At 41.2% G+C, this 27830-nt stretch overlaps 1 protein-coding gene across 3 annotated transcripts; it reads right to left on the reverse strand.

Annotated features, from left to right (window-relative positions):
- Positions 1–444: 444 nt before the first annotated feature.
- On the reverse strand, positions 445–27830 carry PODN (podocan). Of its 3 annotated transcripts, none has more exons than XM_087732586.1 (12): positions 27687–27830; positions 26658–26798; positions 23886–24142; positions 22046–22139; positions 20413–20477; positions 16035–16144; positions 13613–13769; positions 11527–11642; positions 8847–9504; positions 5998–6146; positions 3923–4124; positions 445–2557 (listed from the first exon to the last, which is right to left on the reverse strand). In XM_087732586.1, exons 2-11 carry the CDS (start codon positions 26692–26694, stop codon positions 3956–3958), a joined length of 1812 nt encoding a protein of 603 aa, XP_087588712.1. In that variant the 5' UTR covers positions 26695–26798; positions 27687–27830; the 3' UTR covers positions 445–2557; positions 3923–3955. The 3 variants fall into 3 exon arrangements, with proteins under 3 accessions (XP_087588712.1, XP_087588713.1, XP_087588715.1); XM_087732587.1 differs by having other exon boundaries at positions 27650–27824; XM_087732589.1 differs by lacking the exon at positions 27687–27830 and having other exon boundaries at positions 26658–27184.

The raw sequence follows: 27830 nt of genomic DNA on the forward strand, positions 1-27830 counted from the left end.
CAGACCTCAGTTTCCACACAGACCACGCATGAATACCAAGCACGTGCAAATGCATACTTAGGAATAAAGTTGCCAACTGAATGTTTTAGACTTCAAGTTTTCACTATCCACACATCTATGTCAGCCTTAAAAACTTTCTATTCTTCTCTTTCCCAAATCCAAGCAATTCATAGGAAGAAAGTTACATGAAAACAACTGTTGTGTTGTTTCTTTCTGGCTCAACTTCGTGGCCTAGGGAGAGGCCAACTTCCCAACTCTTGTACTTTTCACTAAAGGAAATAATAAAGTTAGACCCTGTTCCTGGGTCCTGCTCCACCCAAAGTCTGGGTTGGACCTTTGGTTTACAGCCAAAAACATGTCGGCTTAGTCCTGCGGACTTCTGACTCTTCCTCCTAATTACTCAAAAAGCCTCTTATTCCTTTGAAAGAAAGAATCAAACTACCATTTTGGTTTGACAGTTTTATGTCCAATGTCATAGGTGCTGATGATACCAGATAAGTGAGGAATCAAGCCTGTGATTCTCCCTCATCAATCTCTCACATGACAATCAAAAGACATTCCTCTCGGGGGAGTTTGAGGCTTTTATTGGGGGGAAGGAGTGTCTTTTTTTTTTCCCCGCTGGGAAACATTGTCCCCTTTAAAGGACAGATTCAGTGTGCAATTATTTTGAAATAAACTTGGGAAAGGGTTTCCTAACTCTACTTGGTCTACAGGATATGCTCCTTCAACTGTCAGTGGGTCTCCTTTGGCAAAGGCTGATGTTTGATTAAGACTTTAATAGTGTATGTATCATCCTGAAAGTTTGGGCCTGATTCTACAAGGTGCTAAAATGTACCTTCACCCCCGCATTCATCACGTCAGACTCTCAAGGGATCCAAAGGGAGTCTGGGGCACCTGACTTCTCACAGAATCACAGTGTAAGGGACTGAAGTTTAAAGATAATCAAACAGTTCTCCAAAAAACTGTACAGATCTGCATATTCCTAGCTTGTTCAGTAGTATAATAAATTGGTCTGTTTCACTAAAGACTGGCAAAACTTCCACTGGGGTTTGCTGGAGATAGCTAATTGATTTGAGCTATATTCTGTAGAGATTTTACATAGAAATCTATCCCAAAAGTCAGTTGGAAGGCAATTTTTTCGCTAAGCTGTATAGCTGATACTAAAAAATGGGGGGGTTTTGCAATTTTTAGGGCCAAGCTTTTATTTTTTTCAGGAAGCAATCCTTCCTTCTATGATTCATCATCGTGTTGAACTGTCTAAGGTAGGAAATATCAGCTTGAAATTACTATCATGTGCTATGGGAACCCAAAGGGAGAGTGTGGAACTAGATCTTCTCCAGCAGGAAAAACAGATGGTAAAAAACTAAGCCAACTGTGTTTCCAAGTAAATCCTGGAATGCAGAATGCAAAACAACACGTGTTCAATCCGAAATCCTCAAAAGAAAAGAACATTTCCTCAAGCAGATTAGCTACCTCAGATGAAGGACATCATCAAATAAGCAGCTTGCCATCCAGGTACCTCTGTAAGTCTTCTTTTCCTTGGTTTCCTTATTTTCCATGATTTCAACAGGAGCTCAGAATAGGACCATAAGACAGGCTTTAAGAGAGTATCACAACAGGTACTGTCCCCAGACTTGAATTAAAAAAAGAAATTTCTCTTGACACCTAACAGAACAGTTTTCTCCACACTCACGTATCTCTTTTGCTTCATTAGTCTCACTTCTGACTCCTAAAGTGAATGATACACAATATGTGAAAAATTCTACCACATATATTAAACTGCATACTGTTACCTCAGTCTTCTGGACGTACCTTCGGAGACATTCACACAACTGCCACATGGGCAAACAACAGCAAGACAGAAACTTTACCAAAGCTCCGGAAGGCAGACATACAGATTTTTTTATATATATTCACAAGAGCCATTGTTTTATCTTAAAACCTTTCTAAAACAGGCATATACTGCAGGCTTTGGCAGTAGAGATAAAATATTATGGGATCCAGCCTTACTTTGTTTTTCTCATCCAAATATACACACTGTTATAACAGAGGAATAGTTGCATCCAGAATTATTACTGCTGCTTGATGACCAAAATGCCTCATATACTGCTCTACACATGAAACTACTGCAAATATCCATCTCGCTTGATCAACAACAGCTTCTTTGGGGTGGAGGAAAAGAAAAGAAGCATATACATGGTTCACTTAAAATGCAGTGACAAAAACAGAATTTGAAGGCATGTGTTCAAAGCAGTCCCATATTGTTATTACAGATGGAAACAGTGAAGGAAGAGAAACAGAAGGAACAAAAGCCAGCTTTTGTGAGTTCCAGAGCAATCCCTTATGATCCAGGGTCTTGTATAAGATGATTTGGAAGCTTTGGAAAGGCATTCAGGGTCTCTCCCTGAATAAGGCACTGTAACACACTGTCTTCCATGAGCCTGGCCCAGTGCCATGACAGCTTCTGCGTAATTCATTGCACGTTTTGCTAAGTGTTCTCTATATATCTATATAGATATATACACATAGACATATATGTAATTTTCCATATGCTTTCCTGCAAAACATCAGAAAAACAAAATCAATTACATAATGGAATACAGAATTCAGAATATGCTAGACTTAGTACCTGCTGACATGTTGCACGTGCCCCAAACTAAACCAGAGATGTGTTGATTCGGAAGTTATATGTACTCTAAGTCTGCAGATATAAATTATTTCTTCTCTCACAATGTTTTCATACAGCCCAGCCAGGAGGTCTAATGTTTGACTTTCCAAATAGCTTCTGCCCTTTTCAAGCCCCATCATCCTTTCAGCATATTAGCACTATTCCTAGCCCTTGCTTGTGTCATTCTCCATGACAAAATGTTGGTTTGGGACAAAACCAAACATTTTTTTTTTCAAGTCTTAGAGTTTAGATCTCAAAAAGTAGAGGGTAGTGTCTTGAACCTCTTCATCTTTCAACATAAAATCCTGAAGAGATGCACAAAGCAGATCCCTATTCTTCTTTTGGAAAAATGCATATTCTTCAAACATCATTCTCCCTTCATCTTTTCTTCTGCAGTTGAAAAGAAAAGAGGTTCAACTAGAGAGATCAAGTGGCTGGCCAGATTTTTTATGGAATACTGAGATCTTAATTTCAAGATTACCAGTTTGGAATCAAAGTCAGCAGCAATCACAACCTGTAACTGGCCACAGGCTTTTCAGTGAATCTGGGTGAAGTGAGCAATGAACCCTCACCGAGACTTAGCAGTAGCAAAAGCACAGGCTGTTGTGAGAACTGGCTGTCCTGGACCAGGCATCAATCCAGTCCTGTATACCATCTCCAAAAGTGACCTGAAGTAGATACTCTTTCCATAAGAAATATGCCAAGTATAGTATTATCTTCCCACTCCGAGCGGTCAGTGATTTAAGGACTGCTTGAGATAGAGGTCATAATCTTAATGCCTTATTTAACAAACACCAATGGATCTACCTTCCTTTAATTTGTCTAATTTTTTAAATCCATTTTCAGCTCACATGGTCTTCTGTATCAGTAAGCTTCACAGTTTGTTCTTTGTTTTCCTTTTGAACTAGTTGCTTAAAAATAACATTAAATACCTTTTCATTTTTTGTTATCAGAACTAGTAAATAATGACCTTCATATTTACCTATTGTGTCTGCTGTGGCCATAAGCAGAAGCCACTATGAACAGTCCACTGCCTCCGATAAAACGCAGATAGATACTGACTCTTTCATTTTACAAAATAATGTATTTTCAACCCTTTTTGATTCTGCAATTCCCAGTCATGTTATAGTGAAAGTCTTTGAGTCTAGGGCTCAGACACCCACTGGTTATGTTTCAATCATACTTGTAAATTGGAATTATTTACACAAGAGTCTGAGAACTGGGTCCTTGATTTAACTAAACGACAGTTGTTACCTCCCACATGATGTGCTTGTGTGAGTTCATGTTTTATCTCAGTTCTTCTTCCTCTTCCTCATCTTCCATTTCCTCTTCTGAGTCATCATTATTCTTTGAGCTATTGCTGAATTCAAGGTTTCCTTCAATATCCAGTACCTGTAAGTGCTTTAGGTTTTGGAAGGTACTTTCCTTCAGTGCTCCAACTGCAATCTTATTAAACCTTTAAACAAACAAACAAAAAGGTCTTCCTATTAAAATAAGCCCATTTTTAAATCCAACACAGAAATGAGGAGACTAGGAGGAAACCATTCTGTAGAGTTGCTCTAATTTACACTGACCCAAGTTACTCTAACTTTACACTGACCCACAACAGCATTCTAAGAGTACTGACTCCTCTGGATGGAAAAAGGAAGGGAAAACAGGTACCGATTAGCAAGCAGGCAAATGCAGTGACTGAACAAAGTTTGCTCACAGCGCTCTGTATCATCACAAAGGACCTTGCAGGAAAATACTGGGAAATATTAAGTATCTCCCACTGATTTCAAGTTCAATGACTGAGCTTTCAAAAAACTCCTATTTTTCTCTGCCCCAGCCCCTCTTCCCCCTTCTATAATTGTATTCTGCAAGGAAAAAAAAATTATAATATTGGAATTCCTCCCCCACAAATTCTTTCTCTTGGTATTCTGCTTTCTCCTTTCCAGAAAGGAAAGGCATCTGCTCCACAGCCCACATTTCAAATTGTAACTTGCTTTTTCATGAGATTGTGTGTCATCCCTTGATAGTTTAATTCTTCTCCCATGAAATTCAAAATACTAGTACAAAGGATCCCTTTAGAAACAAAGCAACATCCAGTAATTTTTCATCTGTTATTTGGGTTTCCAAGTATATAAATAAACTAATCTGCAGTTTAAGAACCTCTCACATATACTGCTTGGTCCGTTACTCTTGAACATGCTTAAAATCATATTCTGCCTAATATTCCAGATGTATATTACTGTTTCACAGCACTGCAGTGATTAATAGCCTCCCATTAAGAAATACAATTTAGCTTGGGTGGAGTTGCCTCCTAAATATGTAAAACATTTTTGCAAATTCCTTTTTTCTCTTTATATAGAAATATAGAATGTGGTTTCTGGTTTGCATCCAAGCATTCACAAAAATCTCATAAACGTGAGCAGCTGAATAGACAAACTGCTCTAATTTACACCAGACTTCGTAATTTTATTTGCTTGGTATGGAATCATTCATCCAAAAAGGTATAATTCAGAACTATTCAGAACTACAGAACAGTTTATTTGCATATAGACAAAATAAGGCTTTATTTAGTCCTGTGCAGCAGGCAGCCTAGGGATTTTGAACACATCCATGAGATCAGCTTAATCGAATATTCTGTAGGGTTTCATAAATTACTTCTAAGCAATATTTTCAATAATGTTCCATCAGATTAAAATTTAATATATTACTGGGCCAGATTCTTTCTTCACTTCTGGTAGTATAAATCTTTGCTTAAATCAGTTACAATACTGTGACTTTACATTGTATGTGAAAAAAGTCAGTATCTGTCACCTGTGAAAACAAGGTCCTCATCCAACTGACAGAGTAGGAAAAAAACCAGAAAAGCTTTCTAAACTTAGTTACATAACTGTCACAGTTGTAGCTTGTCATCTGTTCCTGACAAAACTATCAAGGGAATGCGCACAACTTCAAGATTAGTCATACATGCTTCACTAGAGGTGGATTTTGTCAAGATCCAGGGCTAACAGACCCAGGCGAAGCTGTAGTCCTACAAGTGGACTGCAAACTTTTAGTTCACAGCTGAATATTGGAATATGCCATTAATTTCCCAGAATTTCTAACATGCCTAATCCATTCTAATAAGCACAGAAAGGACAAACTCTCCAAACAGAAAGAGCCTATTTTATGTGTATCTGTGTCTTTCCTCAGCAGGTGGACATAGTTTCATCATACATTACTACAAAACAAAGTTGCTTATTTAGGAAGTTAGGAATTTAAATACTTTCTAAAAAGCAAGCAATTATAAAGTGGGTAAAGAAGAAAAAATCTTGTGTGTTAAAGTGGAAATTTGACCTTACCTGAGGTAAATCCCCTTTATTTTGGGTGTGGATTCAAAAGCATTCTCTGAAACCGTTGTGATCTTGTTGTTCTGAAGATACAGGTATTCTAGAGATTCTGGCAGGCCTGATGGGATAGAAGTCAGCTGGTTGCCAGCCATGTCTAGTGACTGCAAGGAAGAGACAACAAGGGGTCAAATAAATAATTGTATTTAAATATTAGCAGCAGTCCAAAAAGAGATTTAAGTTTGACAGCAAATAAGCTTCCAAAGGATGGCTGTATACACACACCCCCCCTCTGGAAGTTTATCCATTGCTTTATATATATATATATATATACACACACACAAACATATAAGTCTAGAAAAATACATATATATTATATGTATATGTATGCAGTTATAAAAAACTTCATATAGTTACAGTGTATAAGTGAGATGTTTATGCAAAGCTTATCTAGGATTTGTTGTGTTTGAAAATCATCTGGAAATGGGCTTTATTTTTCAGATGGTCTGCTTCGGATCCTCTCGCTTCTGGTGAGGTCAGGAAAATGACAAACGCCATGTGTACAGTGGAAACTGTACATTGTCGGCCATTCAGAAAGGTTCAGTTTGAGTTCATGGTGGAAAACTGAAGTGTTATTTACTGTAGCATAAACTAATTTAATCTACCTCTAATTTGCATCGAGGTAAGTGTGGCCGTGACAATTCTGCTCTCTTAGACTACCATTTAGCATCATGACTTCACACGAGGCATCATGCTGATTTGTTTAGGAGTCCAAACATTTCTTTATCTCTGTCCCCAGGCTTTAGGAGATGCCTGCTTAAAGTGAATTAAAAGCGGTGTTTCAGATATGCACGGGAATTCCTTGGAAGCTGCTACTGCAAACACTTCACTAGCTAAGGTTACATTAGTCAGAGTTACATGTAAAAACACATGGAAATATTCTAACATGGACCAAGGCATCAGGACTAAAGGCCATCAATATTTCTCAGATAAATTTTAAGCAAGGAAATGGATCAAAGTGTTTCGTTATCCTGTATTGTAGCGTTTTCATAGCACCAAGCTGACATACTAGTTACACATTATTCAGAGCTACACGTCTACAAATGATTGTCATGTTTTCAGTGGTTTTATTCTCCACATAATCCCAGTCTGGCAAACAATTATGTAAATGTCTAGCTTTGCAGTTGCAGACAGTCTTCAGTGATTTCCATGGAAACAGTGTGGACTGAAGTGTATGCTAAGTACATGCACAATCAGGATCTTATGTGATGGTTATTTATCAAATCCACTCCAGTGTACCAACTCATAAACCAATTGCACGGCTAAGCCCTTAATGATAAAAAAGATTCATATATACTATCATGGAAACAACTAACAAGTAGTAACACTGTTTCAGAAAAAAAAGCAACAGCTAAAAATGCACCCTTAGTCTAACAAAGTTTTAAGTATGTGTTTTAATATGAACAGGGTTTACTGTGAGGTAGGTACAACTAAAGGGCCAATGTTTGATTCAGCAAAGTGTTTCTCTGGCTTGACACTGACTACAAGGGAGTGACATTAAAATAAAAGTAATGTGAAGTAGCTATGAATCGGGCCTTTCAAGAAGGAAAGCTTGTCATTCCAACCAACAACTAAAGCTGCCTAATGAGTTTTGTGACCTGTTTTTGTTTGAAAAAAAAAACAAACAAACAACAAAACCAGAAGCGAAGTGGCAGTGCCTACGTTTCATTAAGCTACTGCAGTGGAACAATTCCAGCATCTGTAATTCTCAACAGCATCTTCCTTCCAGACTACTTTTCATCTTAGATATATTTGCATGCGCACACACACCCACCCCTACCTATCACCAAGACACCAAACAAATGCAAAATGTAATAATAAAGCCATGGACCAAATCTGCAGCTGATGCAAAGCAACAGCTCTACAGATACGGTTGCTGCATTGCTGATTCACATTAAATGAAATACAAGCTATTGTTTATTCCCAGAAACACCAGAAAGAGAAATGTTCACATAGATAAATGTTTGGATTGTCTGAAAACACACCGGGGGCCAGCGTGACACACGCTCCATGACCCTTATCCCTGATCTGCTCTGAGATGTACAAACTTTGCCTGTACAGTGACCTAACCATATGCACCATAGATGGTTGCCATATGACATAGGTAATACCTTTTACTGCAGGATACAGGCTGTTGCCTAAAAGGAAATGCAGACAAATCCTTCAGCCAGTCTAACAATTTTGAAAGGTCATTTTGCGCAGCACAAATGTGATTGTTCCTGCCTGCCTTATGGTCTGTGTTTAACTTTCTCCAACAATTAAGCAAATGAGAAGACTGCTGATTGAATGCAGACCTCCTAGCTGCTATCCAGGTGCCTTAGCCAGCTGAGCTGCTAAATCCTACAGCTTGGCCTGTCTGACTATAAGCTGATGCGGGGGCTTTGAGAATTAAGAGTGTTTTTGTTTATGCATTCCTTCCTCCTGCTGTGTCTCTTCAGAGCTGATTTTAAATCTTCTGGGAGACAAGCTATTTGAAAGGCATAATTTCAGTTCTAATGACAACATTCACTAATGTTTATCTGAAAATATAGGACACCATTAGGGTTCAGAAACAAAGATGTCTTTACAGTTCCCAGAATTAGCAGTACATGGTGGACCACCAGCCTGGTCAGCAGTGGGAGGTACCCAACTCCGGCACAACAGCACATCATTTCTACTCTAGCAACAGGAGGTGTAGCACTTAAAATGCAAGCCCAAAACATGAGGACCAAGGGCATCTACTACTGGTGCTATACAAACTGGCTTAGACAGACAGACGAGGACATCAGCATTACTAAAACAATTAGAGAAGGTAATGTTTCTACCTGGAGACTGCTGAGTTCTCTCCACGCTCTTGAATAAATGGAATTTACTTTCAGTTTATTGTTGCTCAAATACAGTTCCCGCAGCTTTGTCATCCCAGACAAAGTCCCTTTTGGGATGATGCTTATCTCGTTCTCCTTCAGCTTCAGAATCTGCAAGTTCTTTGGAAAGCCAAAGGGCACCATGTGGAGATTGTTTCCAGAAAGATCCAAGGACTTTAGTTGCCTCAGTTTACGGAAGGCCTCCCGATGGATCTGGGGACTTTTGAGCTTATTGTAGCTCAGGTTCAGCTCTTCAAGGAAGTAAGTGGTAGCAAAGTCATTCCTGTTAATCTCAGAGATCTGGTTATGAAGGATCATAAGTGTTTTCACTCGCCGGGGCAGCCCACTGGGAATCCTTTCCAGCATGTTGTTGTACAGGTGGACAGTGTGCAGCTTCTTTAAGCCCTGGAAGGCTAATGGGTGAATACCTCGGGCTTTTAATTTGTTATTGTGAAGCAGAAGGTACTCCAGGTTCTTAATTTGGGTCAAGACATCTCTGCCAATCACCTTAATTGCATTCTTCTCCAGGTGGAGGAGGACAATGTTTCGAGGTAAACCACTTGGGATTTGTGAGAGGTTATTGCTGGACAAATCCAGATATTCAAGACTAGACAGTTTCCTTGGGAAAGCAGGAAAGAAAATACTCTCCATTTAGATTCTGCAAGCTGAAACGATAACCAACTTCCCCTACAATTTTACAATCTTTGCTTTAGAGTCTTAACGGCACAGCTCCCATTACTGCCCTTTTTTGTCTTATGATATGACTGATGTCAACAGCAAAACAGGTAGCTCCCATACTGCCATTAGGGATTAGAACTAGGTGCTGCCACTGCTCCCCAGCCACACTAGCAAGAGAACCTGTTAGGGTCCACAGACATCCAAACTGCCACTGGGCTGAGACCCGAGATCAGTTTTGCAGTTGACTGTTCTCTCATTTGACACCACAGACAGCAATATACGAGCAACTTCAGTGAACAAATACCACAAGAAAGATGCCATGGGAGCACCATTAGAACACAGAATTTAGCTCTTGGTTTCACAAAAGCACAGCCTGAGCATGAGTAATTTCTGTCTCAGAAAGTGTCTATTGAAACTAAAAAGCAGGCCTGCTTTTTAGATGATGAAATATTACTCTTATGAAAAGCAGAAATGCTAATTCAGTGTCCTAGGCTAAGGTAGTGAACTTCTCCTGACCCTCCAGCATTATGGTAGTGAGTCAGGGCTAGAGCTGCTTTGTGTAAGCTACTGAATCTGGATTCCATGGACTCAGTTGAAGCTAAAATAAATCCTCAGACCAGCCACTTATACCAACTGGATGTGGATCAATGGTATTATATGCCAGGACTAAGGAGTCCTCTATTCTCTGGTATTTCAAGTCAGTTTCTGAGTTCAAATGAGACTGTAATCTGCATGGCACTACATAACCCACTGCAGATGACTAGAAAGTTTTCAGGAAATGTGAGAACTAATGGCTTACAGACATTACTTACTGGTTACTACACTGCTATTCACAGCTATCCAAGCGTGCTCTGAATGAGCAAATATACTCCCTGGGTAAAGCACTTCATTGCTGCAAGTTGTAACGCTTCCCCAGCTTGGGTACATCTCAATAGCACTATGCTGTGCTGTACAGACAGTATCATGAGAGCAAGGAGCAATATCCACCCCCTCTGCTGACTGTGACTGGTGCCTTAGCTATAGCCACTGCACTCTCTGTTCATCAAAACCTTAACAAAAATGAGATGTCCAACATGACCTGGAGGCGGACATGACACAGCTATGGTGAATTACTCAGGGAGGTTTCTGGGAGTGGGATGCAGAAAAGGAAAGCACAATTTGATACATTTTCATGTCTAGAGATCAGAAAAGTTTACAGAATTAAGTTATAGGCAGGACAGATTGTGTGATCTGGATTTTCAGGTAGAACAAGGGCAGCACTCAGTACAAGCAGAGACACCAATGTTAACTTTTTGAAGTGCTAAGTCCCAGGCTAAATTTAGGACAGCCAAAGGCTATTTCTGTTGCATCAGTTTGTAGCAAAGCTTTTGCAGCCATCTGGCTATTGAGCAGCACCATTGCATCCCCTGCTCTCCAGCAATCCATCTGCACTGGAGTACCGCTGTGCCAGATGAATTCACAACTGTATATCTGTGGCAGCTTTCAAGTCACCTTCACAGAAACACAGAATTGGCTTTAGCAAAGGTGAAGGTCTGGCCTTAACTTCCAGGGAACTGCTCTTGAAACTGGAGAGTCCCAAGTAACCTCACTTTTGTCTGGTTTGGAAGCACAGAGACCAGCTTTCAACACCATTCTAGGTGGCCTTTTGCCAGAAAGCACTTAGTACCTGGTGTGATTGGGTCTGTGGCAATCAGGGAGTGATGCAGGCTGATGTTCAGTGTTCTGTCTTTTGTATAGAAGTATCCTGCAGTGTGAATTCCAACCACTCACCCAGACCTTTGCTTTTGAATGGCAGCATCTGAATCTAAGTCTTTTCATACAGACATAGCAGAAAAATGCATAATGTCATCCAGCTTTTAATAAATGAACTTTTAAAGATGTACTTTTTTCAATAGATATACTACTGTACCAGAAGAGAGAGACAGACACAAACAGAGGTGCAAACTACAGATCTCAGTCTCACCAGAAAGTTTCGTTGTCCATTCCTTCATTAGTCAAGTAGTTATTTTGTAAATACAGCTCCCGCAGACCTGTAAGTTCACTGAAGGCTCCTTTGGGAATCTTCTCTAGCTTGTTGTTCTAGAGTTACCAGAAGCACAAAGCATATGATTTGGCGTGAAACATCGGACATTCAGGTTCTGCTCAACTAACACCACAGAACTTCAAAAGGGCTAGACATAAGATATTTCAGGGGGCATTATAATTCTGCTTAAGAAATAAATACAAATACTAGACTGAAATATTACAGCCTATTTTTATTGATTCCCCATGGAATCTTTGGGCTAAGGAGTTAGAATTTGCCTGTGTGTCAGATGGTTTTATTTTGTATTCTTAGTCCTTCCACCTATGTGCAAATGTATAATGTAATCTAGTCAACTACCTCTGGAGTTTGCTCAAAATTTCTGCATTTTTTAAGACAGATTTCACCATAAAGAAGAATTAGGTTGGAAGCTGGGAACCAGCCATCCTTCCAGCATTAATGGCATTCCAAAAGGTACAGTTCCTGCAATGTAGATTACAAAATAATTAGTCCTGTTGCCTTAGGTGGCTTTGGAGTAGCCAGAAGACAGACATGAACAAAATATAAAACTAAATTCCACTTAGAAATTCCATACAGGAACTGTAGGAATTATAAAAGGATATATAAAACACTAGGAATTGTAAAAGGATATCTAATCCACTGAATTTGTTAAACTTCCCACAATCCACGTATCGCAGTAACGTGATGGAGACTGGACTAGCTTCATGTGCCAACTGATATAAAGTGGATACCACCACAGACAGATTTCGCTGAGTGTCTCAATGAATAGTGAAAGAAAAAAAAAAAGATCTGTCACATCTAAAATACACCTTTTGGACACTTTTGGTCCACTATTGGCTCGCTCTCATTTCTCATTGTCCTGTTTTTTCCCAGTCAAAATATCAAGGTAAATGTTACTACTGACAGGCACTTGAAAACAAAATGCCCATTTCTCTCTTCAGCTCACTGCCCTTAATGCAACTGGTGACAGCAGGGAAGGATACGAGTTCAAAGCGCAGTCCTCAAAGTCTGAGACCACTTTGGGAGATAATGATTACCTATAAATGGCACTAAAATGCAGGGGACCAGTAACTTCACACTTTGCAGAGAAATTCCAGCAATTTAAAGGATCAGACTGTTTGCCTTTACTTTTCTTCAAGCTGGAGAAGCCTGCGTTCTAGAAGACTTTAATGGGAATTAGCGGTGAAACCTTCAAGGGAAAAGAAAGCTGGGAGGCAACGCAAAACTGCCTAAGTCCAGGGGCTGATAACAGACTCCAGTCTACACACGTCCAAGGAGCTGTCAACACTAGGAACAAGCGGAACCAGGATTCCCCACCGCTGCAGCTCTCCCATTGTTAACAAGGCTGAGATCTCTCGCACAGACATGATGAAGTGTTTTTATCGAAGTCAGATGACACGGAATTAAAAATGCTGGAGACTAGTTAATACCACAGCTTCTGCTATTGCACTATTGCTGGAAAAGTTGTAGCAGTCAAGATGATTCAGACTTTCGCTTTGTTGTCTGAACTGCCAGCTCAGTAGCAAACAAAAATCACTGATGCTAGGAAACAGTAGTCTATGTGAAATGAGTTAGTGAGCAAAGCCAGTACATAGTGGGTAAGCAACTGTCAGGAAAAACAGCATCATCAGTGGCAAACTTAACTGGGAGGCCAATCACTGGATGGCCACGGAGAATTATCTACCTCCTGGTACTAATATGTATTAATATCATTATACACAGGGAAGAGACCAACAATGCTACCACACAGGCATTTGCCATACATGCCCCTGAAAACACAGAAAAGCATTTTTGTCCCCTGTGAGCATTCTGGTGTTTTGCAAAAACGCACTGTTACTTATGAACAAAAAAGTAAGGACATGGGAGACAGCTACTGTTGAGGATATATAGCAGACGAGACTTACAGTGGGCCTGGGAATGTTTCCAAGTGCACTGTGTAGTTTGAATCCCACACAAACACAGTACTTGGTCACAATCGTAAAGGAATACAAAACCTTGTTGTCGTTACCTTTAAGTGTAATTTATATAGCGCTGGAGGGAGATTCTTTGGAACATACTTCAAGAAATTGCTGGACATGATGAGTATCTCCACATTATCAGAGCCATTGAACATATTATCAGGTAACCCAGCATCTGAAAGTTTGTTGTTATGAAGATACACAGATCTGTTGGAAGGAGAAAAAAGATTAAGTTAAACAGGGGCTTTTGTCTACCAAGAGAAAGCTGTTTAAAAACTATATTTCAATCTTTTCTTCTTTCCTTGAAATAATTAGAGTTGTTTTTAAAATGCGCCCTTTAATTTAGCAAGGGATAGAGATGCAAAACCAAATGGTTGGTCCAAATACTTTCTGAAATTTAGGTCTATTCAAAATCCAAACCTGCGTTTGAATACAAATTTCACAAGTAGCCTTACCTTCTTAACACGTAACTGAGTGCAAGTCTGGGATTGTGCAGTGCTTTGAAACAAAGAATGTCGGTGTGGTGGCTTCACTCGAGAGGGTTAGAACTCATATCTGATTAATAGATATGCCCCCAATTTTAACTTCTATTTGGAAACAACTCTGGGCTTCTTTGGCTTGCAAAACCAACCTGTAGATCTCTTAAGAAAAAGAGCCATCTCTCACCCCTCCATTCTTTCTGCTCCCATGAAGGCTGGAAATACCCCAGGAAACAGTTTCTCTCCTACTCCTAGAACTCAGATAGGCATAGAATACTGACAGAAAGACACAGCAGATTTACTCAGTCTGGAAGAATTTTGTTTTTTAATGAACCTTTGGGATTGACAGAAAGACAGTTTCTTATTTTCCCTTTGCCCTTCTTACTTTTAACCTTTAATATTCACGGAAGAGTTTCTCCTATCAGATTTAAAAAAAATGATTCATTCTTTCTTACACAGGTTTTAATTCTGTATAAAACAATCGACCCCTATGAAGTTATTTCTGCTTTTCATTGGCTTAACTGCTAAATGAATTCATTTGACTTCTTTTTAACAAAAGACATTACAGGATTTTACTGACTTTGATTACCCCTTCCTTTCCTGTGTTTACCCCAAGATGCAGCAGGCAGCTAAAATTGTAGAGGCAGGTTAAAACTACAAAAGGGCACAGCGTCAAAGTGTGCTCTTTTAACTTGTTCTTGAATTCTCTACCAGTTGCAGAGAACTTGGCAACAACTTTCTGGAAGGAAGGAAAGGCTCAGTATGGAAACACAATCGTGTGATACCACTCTCCAGGGAGTTCAGAGCCACACTGAAAATATTGTTCACCCTGCATGGTCAGCTGTACTTTTAACTCACAAATATTTGCCTTTCTGAAAAGGTTGCTTTCCAACTAATCAGTCTCAGACCATGAACTCTGCTGGGGGCAAATAAACCAACTGAAACAACTGTGTTAGGATTTTATATCAGCAATCTTGAAAATCAATGAGTTACTATTCTGATTAAAACTAGTATTGGTATAGGAGAGTGTGAAAATCACTTCAGAAGAGTGCAAGAACTTTAATATGAAGTCAAAACACAGAAGCTTCTGCAACTCAGATTAAGGAAGAACACACGTATAAACCTAGCTTCTTTCATGATGAGATATTGCCGGAAATCAGTGAGTGATTCAGCCTTTTCAGCTACCAAGAGCCTACAAGACTAAAGGCCTAGCAAGTACAGAGTAGCTTCAGCTCTCAACGAATTCAGTAGGAACGGAGTTCTTCAGTTCGTCACAAGACTGGGCTCTAGGAGCTCAACTGGGTCAGCTATTATTAACTGCTTCCAAACTTGGATGTGTAAATTGCTACCAACAGAGTTTGAGATGCCTTTGCAGGATTTAGATGCTGCAGTGTCCGTACAGATTACTCAACGTGCCTTTGGAAAAGACCATATCTCACAGATATGCATATATGCACCTGAATTTGAGATGGGCCAATGTGCTGCACTGGATCCACCTGAGCAAAATCACAACCTGAAACTAGCAGAGACACCTTTGAAACCTGACCTGAGGGTATGAACCACTTTTGAAGGTGCTAAAGCACTTAGCTTTAATATAGTTAAGTTACACTCAACTGCATTGAGTACTGTACACTCAACCTGATTCTATGCTTTTAAATGATGGACTATAATAAAACTAGGGATTTTTAAACAGTTCGTCTCCATCTTGAGAAACCAAAGCCATTCCTTTCAACTCATAACTGATACACAAATAAAATGGAGACAATTTAATTTTTATCTATGCAAAAGTGTCTGGCAGCTAGTAAAAGCCCTTGGAATGTGTTTGTCTGTGAGATTATTTGATCATTCATGCTGAGAATAACAAACAGTCAGTTTCTTTCCAAAAAACATAAGTAGGCAATAACATGGTTTAGCCAGATAGTTTCTTATCACTCACCAACTGCCTCCAAGCAGCAGCAGAACACTACTATTGTTTTACTTCCCGATCCCTTACCTCAAGTTTGGTTTCTGTCCAAATGTGAGCCCATATATCTTAGTGAGATAATTGGCTGCAAAATCTGCACTGATCAAGGTATTTGGTAGGAATTTCGGAGCCACTGTTAGCTGTAAAAGAAATATACAGGGGAATTCCAATTAAATGCAACAAATGTTTTAACCAAGTATTAGACCGGCAACAAAACACTTGCAAATTTATTTTCTCTAAACAGGTAAAAATAAATGAAACTGAACACAGATTGCATGAACAAAAACAAATTGTCCTCGCTCACTAATCTCTCCAGGAAGGAGACAGACTTTTGCTCCAAGATATGTGAATGTTTGTTTTGGTTGGAAGAGTCCTGTCTCTTTTTGGTGGAAGAAGTCAAGAAATTGTTATTCAGAGAGCAAACACGTTGCTTATTATTGTTCCTAATTCCTCAGTCTGCTGTGCCAAAAAAATCCGACCCACCTCACAGTGGCCTACTACTGACTCCCATATGAAAGTATATTGCGGGGTTAAGTGTCACTTAATATGTCTGTTCCAATATTGCATCCATTTATGATGATCTTTTCCACAGAGGTGCCCAAAGGACAGGGATGCTTCTGAGTCAAATGGGACTTCAAAGCAAAGACCTACTGTACAGTGATACTTTGTTCATTGAACAAGTGATATATAAGAAACAAAATACAGAAAGGTCCTGTCTCCAAAACTTTACAGTTGACGAGAGATACAGGATTTGATGCGTTTGCTCTTGGCTTATTGCTATTTTTATCAGTGATTAATGCTAGGAATGTCTGCATCTGAACAAAAATTGGTGGAGTGAAAACTAATGATCAAAAAAGCTCAGTTTTACAGAGCATCCAGATAATATAATGGATAAGTTCACTGAGTGGCTGCTAATAGACAAGTCATTCATCTAGAAATCAAGAATACAGGTTGCAATACAGGCTGGAGGACAGTTTTCTGGAAAGCATAGACCCAGAACATTTATGCATCAACATTAAGCCCGTGGGAAACAAATTCTTAACATGGTGCTGTAGCAGGTATGATCCTTGAGTACATAAGCAGAAGACTACTGAATTGCAGTAGGCAGATGCAATCACTGTGGTTACAGATGTCAACTATAGTACTAATGAGACCACTCTTACAATATTTTATGTACACTCTGAAATGCTATTTTATGTACACTCTGAAATGCTATTTTATGTACATTCTGAAAGGCTCTAGAGAGAACATCTTTTCTAGGGAGATACTGAGGTGTTTGTCATCTAAAGCTTTGAGATCAGGATGGGAAACTCAGGGCAATGGAAGAGATCTGCCTCCTAGCTTGAAATTCTTTGCATCTGTAAAGCTTCTTCCTCACAGCTCTGTTGCGTGAAAGAGAATTTGGTCCTTACAGCCAACAGGGCACAGTAAGACTCACATGACGAGAAAACATATTTTTCAAATTTTTACTACAATAAAACTGCAATTGGCTATTAATAACAGTGTAAAAACAAAAATATTTAAAAGATGAACAATGTGTGAGAGAACAGACACTTTACTGGAGAACTGCCTAACCCAAACCTTAAACTATGTGTTTACCTAAAGGGTGTCTAGATCTCTCTACTAGTCTGTCAAGTGTACACTGATGGACTATATCTGTGAACTTGCAATTTCCTGGACTCATAATACAGTCCTATTTTTTAAAAGATGAAAGTACATTATTTACTGTTTTTCATTTTTACCTGTGCCAAAACCTCCACCCTTAAGCTGTCTTAAATGTTTAATGGTCGCAAACACAAGAAAGATCTTTCCCACAAATTACACTCCTATCAGTATTTCCAGATAGTACGTAAGCAGTGGAAATAGGCATTTTACATATTTCTACAGGTGCCACAGTACTGCTCTTGGCTTTACCGGTAGTCTCTCACCTCCTGACCTGGGAGATACGATTTCAGGGAAGTGGATAAAGGCACTCGTCTCCGACTAGGAAGGTCTGACAGTGCCTCAGAAAGAAATAAGTCTCTACCGTGACATAATATTGAGAATTCAGACAGAGGAAATAGACTTAATGACTTTCATACACAGTGGCACATTAAAGCTTTTCTCCTGAAACACAGTCTATTAGGTCATTACTTTTATACAAAACAAAGGGCACAGCTCAGATATGTGAAACGAAAGCCATCAGAACCACAAGAAAGAGGAAAGAGAAAGAGAAGTTTCATCCAAAAAGAGTTTTCACTTGCTCAGGACTTTGCTTTGGCATTTCAGCACTTAGGCATGAGACTAATTGATCTCCACTGGTTGACTGCTTGAAGGATTAATGCTGGATTGTTGTAACTGTTAGCAAAAATAAAGTTGACTGAGTAGCTTTGTCTAGTATATTGCCTACTGAGTAGCAATCTGCATTTCTCTAGCTGCAATTTTCTTGCAGCTTTACTGCTGGATCTTCCTTTCCATATAGCAGGCAGTGTTTCTCCACTGTTAACTAATGAGTTAACCAATGAACTCAGAAGGATTATACAAAAGTTATTACCAGTTTTGGAACAAGTTTTCTCACTTATAACAAGCTTTGATATAAACAAAAGTACTGGATCGAGGTGAATCCCATATCACTTTGGGGATACGGAGAAATGTAAAACCTTCTGTCATCAAAATGACCAGCTTGTAGTAAATAATAATGACAGCTCAGGACCTCGTCTACAGTTTGGTGGAAGAGATTTCTGTTATTAACAAGGCTTACTTTACCACATGAAAGATATAAATTATGAGAGTGGGGTGAAAAATTAAAAAGGAAACTACAGCATCCATTCTTTACTTGAAGTACTTGCTACTCATAAGCCACAGAAGGCTTTTAGCCTATTACGACATTTCTTCTCTCCAACCAACTATGTTAGTTTAACGAAAGATAATTTAGCTACATCTGACAGGATCACAATTGAAGATAAAGCAGCATTAATATAATCCATAAAACAAGGAACAAACTACCAGCAAATCCTTGCTCTCCTCCAGACACCACAGTTACTTGATCTGCAGTGTTTCCTGCTGCAGAGTGGATGCAGTTTGAAGCCAATCTGGTTTGTCCTGGCTTGTGATTTATAAAGAAATGTGTTATTTTTGTGGGTCCACGACTTCTCACTATAACTAGTTCTGACATTCGCTGATGTTTGCATTTTCTTTTGGGATCTTTTTCTCTCTGCAGTAAAGCCAGAAAAACCAAACACTTTGTTTTGTCACACAGGGAAAATTGGAGTGCAAAGTTCTGGAATATTAGTCAGAGTCTGGCTTGTTCCTTTTTATGGAGTTATTAACTGCCAAGATTGTTATATGGAAATGGTGGTTGAAAGGGAGAAAAGAACACAATGTTACTGTACTAAGGAATGGGTTCTATTCTCAGTCACTCCATACAGAAATCTATGGAGTGATTCTGGATATGTCTTGGCCTGACTGAAACCGGAATGTGGCCACATGTATATAAACCAAACATCAAAAGGTCACAGATTTTAAGGCAATAAAATATATATACAGACATGCATATAAACAGAGAGAGGGAGGGAGGGAGGGAAGGGCAGGGTTTTGTAGACAGAAGAAGCTCTGCCTGATGTTTTAACTTATATTTTTCTGTGGCATCCCAGTTCCATCTGTAGAAAAATATCTGTGGGCAATCACTGGGGAAAAAGAAAGCCATAATGGGAACCACCCAGATATAAGGGTATGTGAGAGGTTATTTCACTCCTAGCCTTGGCAGGAAAGATGTGCTTCTGTCATGACATCCAACTTGGGTCATTAATAGGAAAGCACCTAGGATCTTCTCCATTAAAAAAGAAATTCAGCTCCTACCACTGCAGCTAAAAGAATGAATTCATTACTTGCTCAGTTTCACTGTGTGTGTGTGTATCCCCCCCACATCAAACCTCATAAGAATGGGAGTCAGGGAAAACTGGACAGCTTTTTACAGATCTTGATGACTCAAACACAGGTATTAGGATGTGTTTGTTCACAATTTTTTCAACCAGCCTCATCTGATGAGATTTCCAGCATTTCGCATCATTACCCCACAGCTTATTTGCACACAGGCAGCTACCAACTCTGTGTGCAGCTGATCCAAAGCCTACTGACGACAGTGGTAATTTATAAATGCAGGGGCTCTCTGCACCTCCCTACACACACAAAGGAAACCTTTCACCAGTTGCACAGATAAATAAGTGTTCAAAACAGACTGGCACGTGTATCCTCTAATTTTTTAGCATACTAACTGATTGTCTTCACCTTAGATGAACCTGCATTAGAATATTACTTTAGCACAAATTTACTTATGTAGGATATATATTTTAAAAGAATTGAAGATTTGCTTGTTTAACTTTCAGAACCCAATTAGAAAAGAATTCTGAAAGCCTTGTGAGCCTCTTACCTTATTATTTGCCAGGTACAGGTAATTCAGGTTCTCCAGATGCTCAAATGCTTCCTCTGGCAACCCTTAAAAACAGGAATAACTAATCAGTGACATTAGCACCTTATTGCCTCTCTGAGTGAAAAATATCAGAGGGTAGCTTTCTCGCTCACATAATATCTTTAATGTGAGATTTACATATTTTTGATTGCCACTGAAACAACCTGACTCAGACCTATTATTGTCTTTGGTTTTTTAAATTAAAAAAAAACCCACAGACTGTCAAGAGCAATGGAAGACCAATAAAAATCCTAAGCATGAAAAGCCAGCCCCACTGGCAAGGGTCAGGTACAGAGCTGTGTAGACTTGCTGTACAGCTGATTATCGGTGCTCACAGCAACCATGCTGAGAAGTTTCTTTTGCCATTTGCTCATGAATCTGCAAATCATTTTTCTTGGAAGGATATAATCTGAGGTTTTTAATGATCATATAAATCTGATCTATGACTACGGTGTTGCCAAAATAACACCAGTGTCTGCATGTCATAACCCTTCCCTTGTTCTGTTCCCCCACAATCCGGATAGCCATGCGGTAACCAGCTCAGAGAGCTGATCCAACTCGGAGCTTACCCTCCCCCAATAATTATTAATTTTCAGCTGAATCACTCCACATCCAGCTGATCACACAAGCACAATTGCTGTCACAATGGAAAGGCTGCAAATAACACTTTCACCTGGCACTTAGATAACCGTAAGTCAAAGGTGAAGCTCTTTCCCAAGTCAAAACATATTGGAAACTCAGGGCTGCACTGAAGCTTGTGAAAGAAACATCAAGCCCCAAAGGTAATAATGTCGAAGTCTGAATCTACTAAGCACAGCCCTCCTTGTGCTATGTAAGAGTGCTATGTTTTGGGTCCCATGCGTAAAATACCCACATTCTCAATAAAGGTGGTTCTCTGCCATTGGAACAAACATAGCAACAGCATTCAGAGCAACTGGGTGACACACAAGTTAACAACAATTATATCTTCTGTATTGCATATCCTCCTCTTACTATTTACTCCAATTCCTGTATCTTTTGCTTTCTTTACTAACCCCTTGTCAAGTTTCTCTAATAAGCATATGACTTAGCAAGCAAAACCTGCCTACAAAAATCAAAATGGTTTTAGAAGGCCAGAAGTTGCCTTATTTGTAATATATTTTATAATAAATTCGACAAGGACTGAACTGGACTAAACTGCACTGACTGACTAGACTGAACTAAACAAGTGGATTAAGAAACAAGGTCAGTCAGAAGGAAATCATTCAGCATGTAGACATTTCTGGTTCTCAAGTGCATTGCATTTATGTGCCTGTGGGACCGGAGGGAGTTTCCTGGATGAGAAGATCTCACGCCACAGTACACAGTGCTGCTGCCAGGTCTCCTCCACTGGTTCAGTAAGGCTGCATTCTTATACACTGAGTATTATGTTTCGGATGATAAAGTGCCTCCATGATCTGTGTGATGGCCAAAGGAGTGAGGGTTATAGCTAACCACTCCAACCAAGTCAATCCATCACTTTGTGGCTTTCCTTATCAGCTGTCACTGGTCTCACTGCATAAGCTAGTGTTACGGAGGCACAGGCTCTGTCCACTTCACGGCTCTGCTGGCTTACCTTTTGAAGTTAGCCTGTTGTTTTGCAAATTGAGAGTTTCCAGTCTGTAAAGACGAGCAAGCTCTTCTGGAAAGATTTCTTCTATCTGGTTATTCTAAGAAAATGGAGAGTATTAATCATCAGCAAAGTAATGCAAGAAGGATCCCAATAAAGCCAGAGTGTGAACTCCAATAAAATTTGGAAATGAACCCACCGTGTCAAATCATTGTCAACAGACTTCTCTCCATAATGAGCCAAACTCAGATCTCGAAACCAAGACATCCAAACCCAGCAGCATCTGAAGGCCTGAACCAAGTTCTGTAGCTTATGCTCATCTCCAGAAACATGTGGCTTATGCACTGGTAGCACACAAAGAGTGTGATTATGCCTGGCAAGGCCTGTAATCCATCTGCCACAGCCAAACCTCGTAGCTGCAGCAAAGCATTTGCTGCAAGTTCAGCATTGCGGATTTCCAAGTTTATTACTTCTGTTATTTACGTGTTGTTTTAAAAACAACTCCTCATGGGCAGGGAGAGTCAAACTGGGCTCACTTCCTCTGTTTTTCCTGTCAGGGGTGACTGCTATCAGATTTTCATTAACATGCTGACTACCGTTTTGACCATTAATGAGTGATTCTAGTGTTTTAGCATCTCAGGGACTAGTCAAGGACCCACTGGGCTGGAAGCCAGGCCAATACACAGAAAGTGACAGCTGCTGCTCCAAAAAGCGTCTCTGCTGTTGGCAGTAGAGGTGGGAGCCATGGCTAGCACACGCCTGGGACAGATCTGCTGAGGAAGGTGCCAGCTTACATTACAGTTTCTCTGACTATGCTGCACTTGGATGGAAAGCTCTGAACAAAATCTGCAATTCATCCATTGAAGAGAATTGGCAAATAGGAGCAATAAACAAAAAGCAGTTGGTTAAAGGCCAAAGAGGCATTGAAAAGCCTGGAACTACTGCCACCGCCCAGAGGAGGAAGGGCCTCGCGGCTGCCATGCTCCAGCCCTGCCCACGTCCTCAGGTGTCAGAGCACAGGCAGGGAAAGGATGTCTGCCCAAATGCTGGTCATAGGGATCAATTAACTAACAGCAGAGCACGGAAACCTGCTGACAGTCTAGGACAGACTGCTTCTTCTACCTGAAGCGTGAATCATATATCCTTACATGTCCTTCTCCTGAAAAGACATGATGTCTCTGCAGCTTAACCATTTGCTGCAGGCGGGACTTTTCCAGGTAAAAGGACCCACGAGTCTCCCAGCCGCACGCAGCCCCGCAAGCGCAGCACCAGCTGCCTGGATGTCGTAGCAATGCCGCTCGCTGGCACGATGGCTGGCTTTGGCCACGCTCCTTGCTGAGCCCACACGCTGCAGGGAGAGACACTGCGGGGCACCGGTTGGGTCTGTGTCTGGACTGGTACACTGTGTTCACGCCACTTTAACTAACATGGTAGTGCTGCCAGAAAAATTCTCGTTAATGAAGTAATTTAGCTCATCCTTTTCAAAGACACCTCAAAATGAAAGACCTTCACCAGAAACAGTAATTATTAGTTTGGACAAAAACTCTTGGAGCTGGGAGAGAATAAGGAGAAAAATTTCCTATCTTTTTTCCTCCCTGGATCTGTGGGGAAGAGAACTGATGCCAATAACCCGGCGCGTTTGTCGAGCACGAGCGCTGGGCCTGCGGCACCTCCTGCTTCCGACGCCAAGCCGAGGAGCCGCTGAGGGAAGCGGGAAGGAGCCGGTTCAGGCGAAGGCAAGGACTCGGGCCTGCCTGGCCCGGGGGGAGCCCGGAGGCGGCCGGGGGTGCGTGTGGGAGCTGGGTGGTCCGCGCCGGCCCGGGCACCCGCGGCTCGGCTCCCTTACCTGCAGGGAGAGGTGGTTGGTCAGCTCCGGCAGCTGGAGCGGGAACTCCTTCAGGTCGATGCCGCCGCAGTCCACGACGCCCTCCTGGGTGCAGCCGCAGTCGCGGGGGCAGGCGGGGGCCGGGCCGGGCAGCCGCCGCCGCTCGGGGCCGCCCTCGGGGAAGTCGTTGCCGGCGGGCGGCGGCGGGCGGGCGGCGGCGCAGGCCAGCGCCAGGAGCCCCAGCGCCAGCAGCGCCCGGCCGCCGGCGGGCATCGCCCCTGGAAGCCGAGAGCACGGCGCGGGGTCAGGCCCCGGCGGGAGAGGGCGGCGGCGCCAGGGCCCGGCCGAGCCCCCGCACCTCCCGCCCCGGGGGCCCGAGGCGCCAGCCCCGCCGCCGCCCTGCGTTCCCGCTTCCCCCGGGTGCTTTCACGGGCCCTCAAGGCGGTTTGGGGACCGGGAGGAGGCCGGTCCTGCCAGCGGGACCCCGGCTGCAGCCGGCGGCCTGGCAGCATCCCCCGCACCGTTCCTGACTCCTCAAGTTATTTATTGCTTTTTTCATATTGAGAAACGCCAGATAATCCCGGAGATTTATAGAGGAGGTTATGCAATGTTATTTCGATGTCACTGTTGGGCATACTGTTCCTCACGGTTCTGCATCGGGAAGAAGTTCTTCTCGTTCATGTAAACAAGGTATGCTGGACAAGAGTGACTCACGCTGTCAGGATGCCTCTCGGAGGGGCTGCTTCACGTGCATCGAACAGTAACAAAATCTCATGGCTACTGAAAGCAAAATGGGCTTCCTATTGATTTTGGACAGTGCTGATCTGAACCTTAGAGGCCTGGCTAACGTTCAGCTTTTGTCTTTCTGGCAGCAGGTTAAAATAATTCAAACAGAAGTTGAATATCTACTGGACGGGCCAGCTGGCCGTAATCCAGCCCCCTTGGTCTCAATTGTTTACCCTTCTCAGATTTCATATATAATGATTTACAGTAAGGGTTGGTAATGGCTTGTCTTTTATCCTTTCGGCTGTTCTTCGCAGAAGTATTCAACAGTGATGAGAAATTCTTATTTAAGGGTCATCTTTTAAGGTGAAAAAGCACAATGGATTCATGACCTAAATATGAGATAAGTACTCTGTTCACCTCTGCCAGCCCAGGTTCTTTCTTTGCATCGGAAACAAGAACCTCCCAGAGCCAGACTGGCAGCTGTCAGATCTGGCACATCTCTGTTTACACCCACAGGGCGTTGCTGCTTTGCACCAGCAGAAACTCCGTCTGGGGCTCTCACAGACTTTGGGTGCTTGAGAAGCATTGGAGAGGTCCTGCTCTCAGTCACAGTCATGAAAATCTTAAATAATTTCTTTAAACACTGACTTATGCTTGAAGAAATGGCAGAAGATGGGACTACAGGACAGAGCATCCCGAGACATGGATGTTTTTGCTTTGGTCCTGGCCTTTGCTACTAACATGCTGGGTGATTTTAAGCATTTAACATTGCCTGATCCCTCTGCCCCCTGCTCCACTATTCCACAGCTTCCATATCTGTAAAAGCTGAATATAATGAAATTAATCTCCTTTATAAAACATTCCAGAGATCAGATGGTGTTCCTTATATGGCAGCTAGATATTAATAGTGAGATCAAAATTGGCCATATAAGTATGCCAACAGTGGATTAGTAAAATCCTTAGTATTTGGTGAACTAATCTCAGAAAATATTTCAGAAATCTTAGAGAAAATAATCTCAGAAAATAATCTCAGAAAGCATGATATATCAGATCTCTAAGAAAGCATTTTTCCTATATATCAGTTTACCCTTATAGATACTCACAAAAGAAACTAAAGAAAAAAAAATTTCTTATATGCAGGTCACAACCAGCCCTGCTGTAACAATACCAACACTGTTCTCATAGCACACAGTTACATCCTGGTTGGTATTGGGCTCTATAGATTTGCAACATGTTGACTTTTCCACATATATAGCTGAAAAGATGTTAAAAAATTAACATGAAGTATTGTATCTATTGCACACTAAAGTTTCTTAGGCAATCTCACCCTGTTGTTATTAATATGTGTGCTTCTGCTACAATGCCTTTGAAGTGACTGCTGCTCTGGTGCCACAGGGAGACACTTTGGATATAGAAACATCTGCTTGTATCTGGAGTGCAGGCAGTAAAACCAGGCATGATTTTGATTTGCTTTTAGTTCAAAGAAAGTCTGAAGTAACTGACTCCATTTAAACTCATTCCCAGGGGCCTGATCCAAAGCCTTATTAAGAAACATTATTAAAGGTGTAGCTCAAAACCCACTAGAAAGAGTCCTCTTCCCTTGCTGTCGGTGGGCTTTGGATCAGGTCCTTCCACCCAAAGACTGAATTACACTGAAACCAGTTCAGGGGTTTCTGTGGTTGCATCTTTCTGTATCCAGACAGAACCAGCACCGATTTCTGCACTTTGCAGCCACACAGCACCAGAGGCAGGGTGCTGCAAAAGGCACAGTCTCAAGAAGAAGCTGAAGTTTCAGGAGTTACTGTATGCTTCTCAGTGATTACAGTTACCTCAATAAACAACAGAATCATATTCAAAATATCTCATCTCTGTATCTATTATTCTCCACACACATTCTCACAGGACACACACACACAGATGGAAAAACATCCTCTCCTTCAATATCAACAGGTTAACTGAGTTTGTAACTTATATTTCATATCCTTTCTATAAGCTGCAGCTGAAAGGCAGGCTGCTGGATGTTGTCTGACAACCCAGCATTTAAAAATAAAGTGCTGAAAAACTCACCTTTGCTGTCAGAAACCAGATGAATGAAGAAGAACATTTCTCTTGCCCTCACAGGCTTCCTTGGCTCATGCCATGTCAGTTACATGCACTGAGCTCAGAGCGAGTCTCCCCTTTCCAAGCCAGATCCTTTCCAGATGTGAGCTGCAGAATTAGAGAGAGTAATAGGCAACCCTCTACCAACAAGAGTTTCCTGCACTTCCCAACAAAATCGGAGAGGAATTTTCCAAAGTCACCATATGGGAAAATGTGAATAGGGAAGAGGAAGCAGCTATAGTCCGAATATAAAGACTCGGGCAAGGAACAATCTCCCATTGCTTTTTGTCAACACAGTTTGCAAGATCCATGAGAGATGCCAAAAGAAAGCATGCTGGAATTGACAGAAGAGAAGCAGAGACGGTGTGTGCTTTAGCATTTCATTGCAGGATACCGGAGCTGCACTATCTGTTACTAAATCTTTAATTTTAGCTGCATTCAACACAAAATCTGAATTCCAGGTGGGAACGTCCTCCCATTCCCTAGGGGTCTCGTTCAAATTAGCCAGGAACAGACAGATCAGCAGTTTTTCCTGCATTTCATCTCCCTCCCCTTTAACTCCCCCTGGTTTTCAACCCATCAACTGATCTTCAGGGACCAGGGGTAGATAGGCTGAAACTACAAATGCCTTTGTAGTTTGTAGCCTCTTTGTAGCCTCTACAAAGAGGCAAAGTCCCCAAATTTGATGTAACACCCCATCTACCCAATCTCTTTTTTTATCTTCTAAGCCCCATATTACAGCACTAAACATCAAAACAACCCTCCACCACACACACACACTCCAGCCCTGGTCATGTTTAGCCCAGAAGCCTCCCATTTCTTATTTCTCCCCTCTTGGTAAAAAAGACAGGAACGTGCTGTTTATAACACAGAATGCTCTAAGTGCAGCAATACTTCCAAGAAAGCAACACAGCTTTTTGTCACTGACAGCAGAGTTACTATTTTAAATATAAAGCCACCTGTTTTGTGAATGCCCTGCAGCGCTCCGTACAGTACCTCCACAAAATCTGCAGAGGATCTGTCCTCACCAAGAACACGACCTTCTTGCTGAATTCCAAAAAAGGGACACTGATTCTTTCCTCTCGACTCCAGCTGAACTAGAGTCTAAAGCAATTTAGTTATTTCCTCCCTCTCTTCTTC

Source organism: Nipponia nippon, unplaced genomic scaffold (genome assembly GCF_047370975.1).
Source record: "Nipponia nippon isolate SJK-2023a ecotype South Korea unplaced genomic scaffold, ASM4737097v1 scaffold_5, whole genome shotgun sequence".
Taxonomy (NCBI): Eukaryota; Metazoa; Chordata; class Aves; order Pelecaniformes; family Threskiornithidae; genus Nipponia; species Nipponia nippon.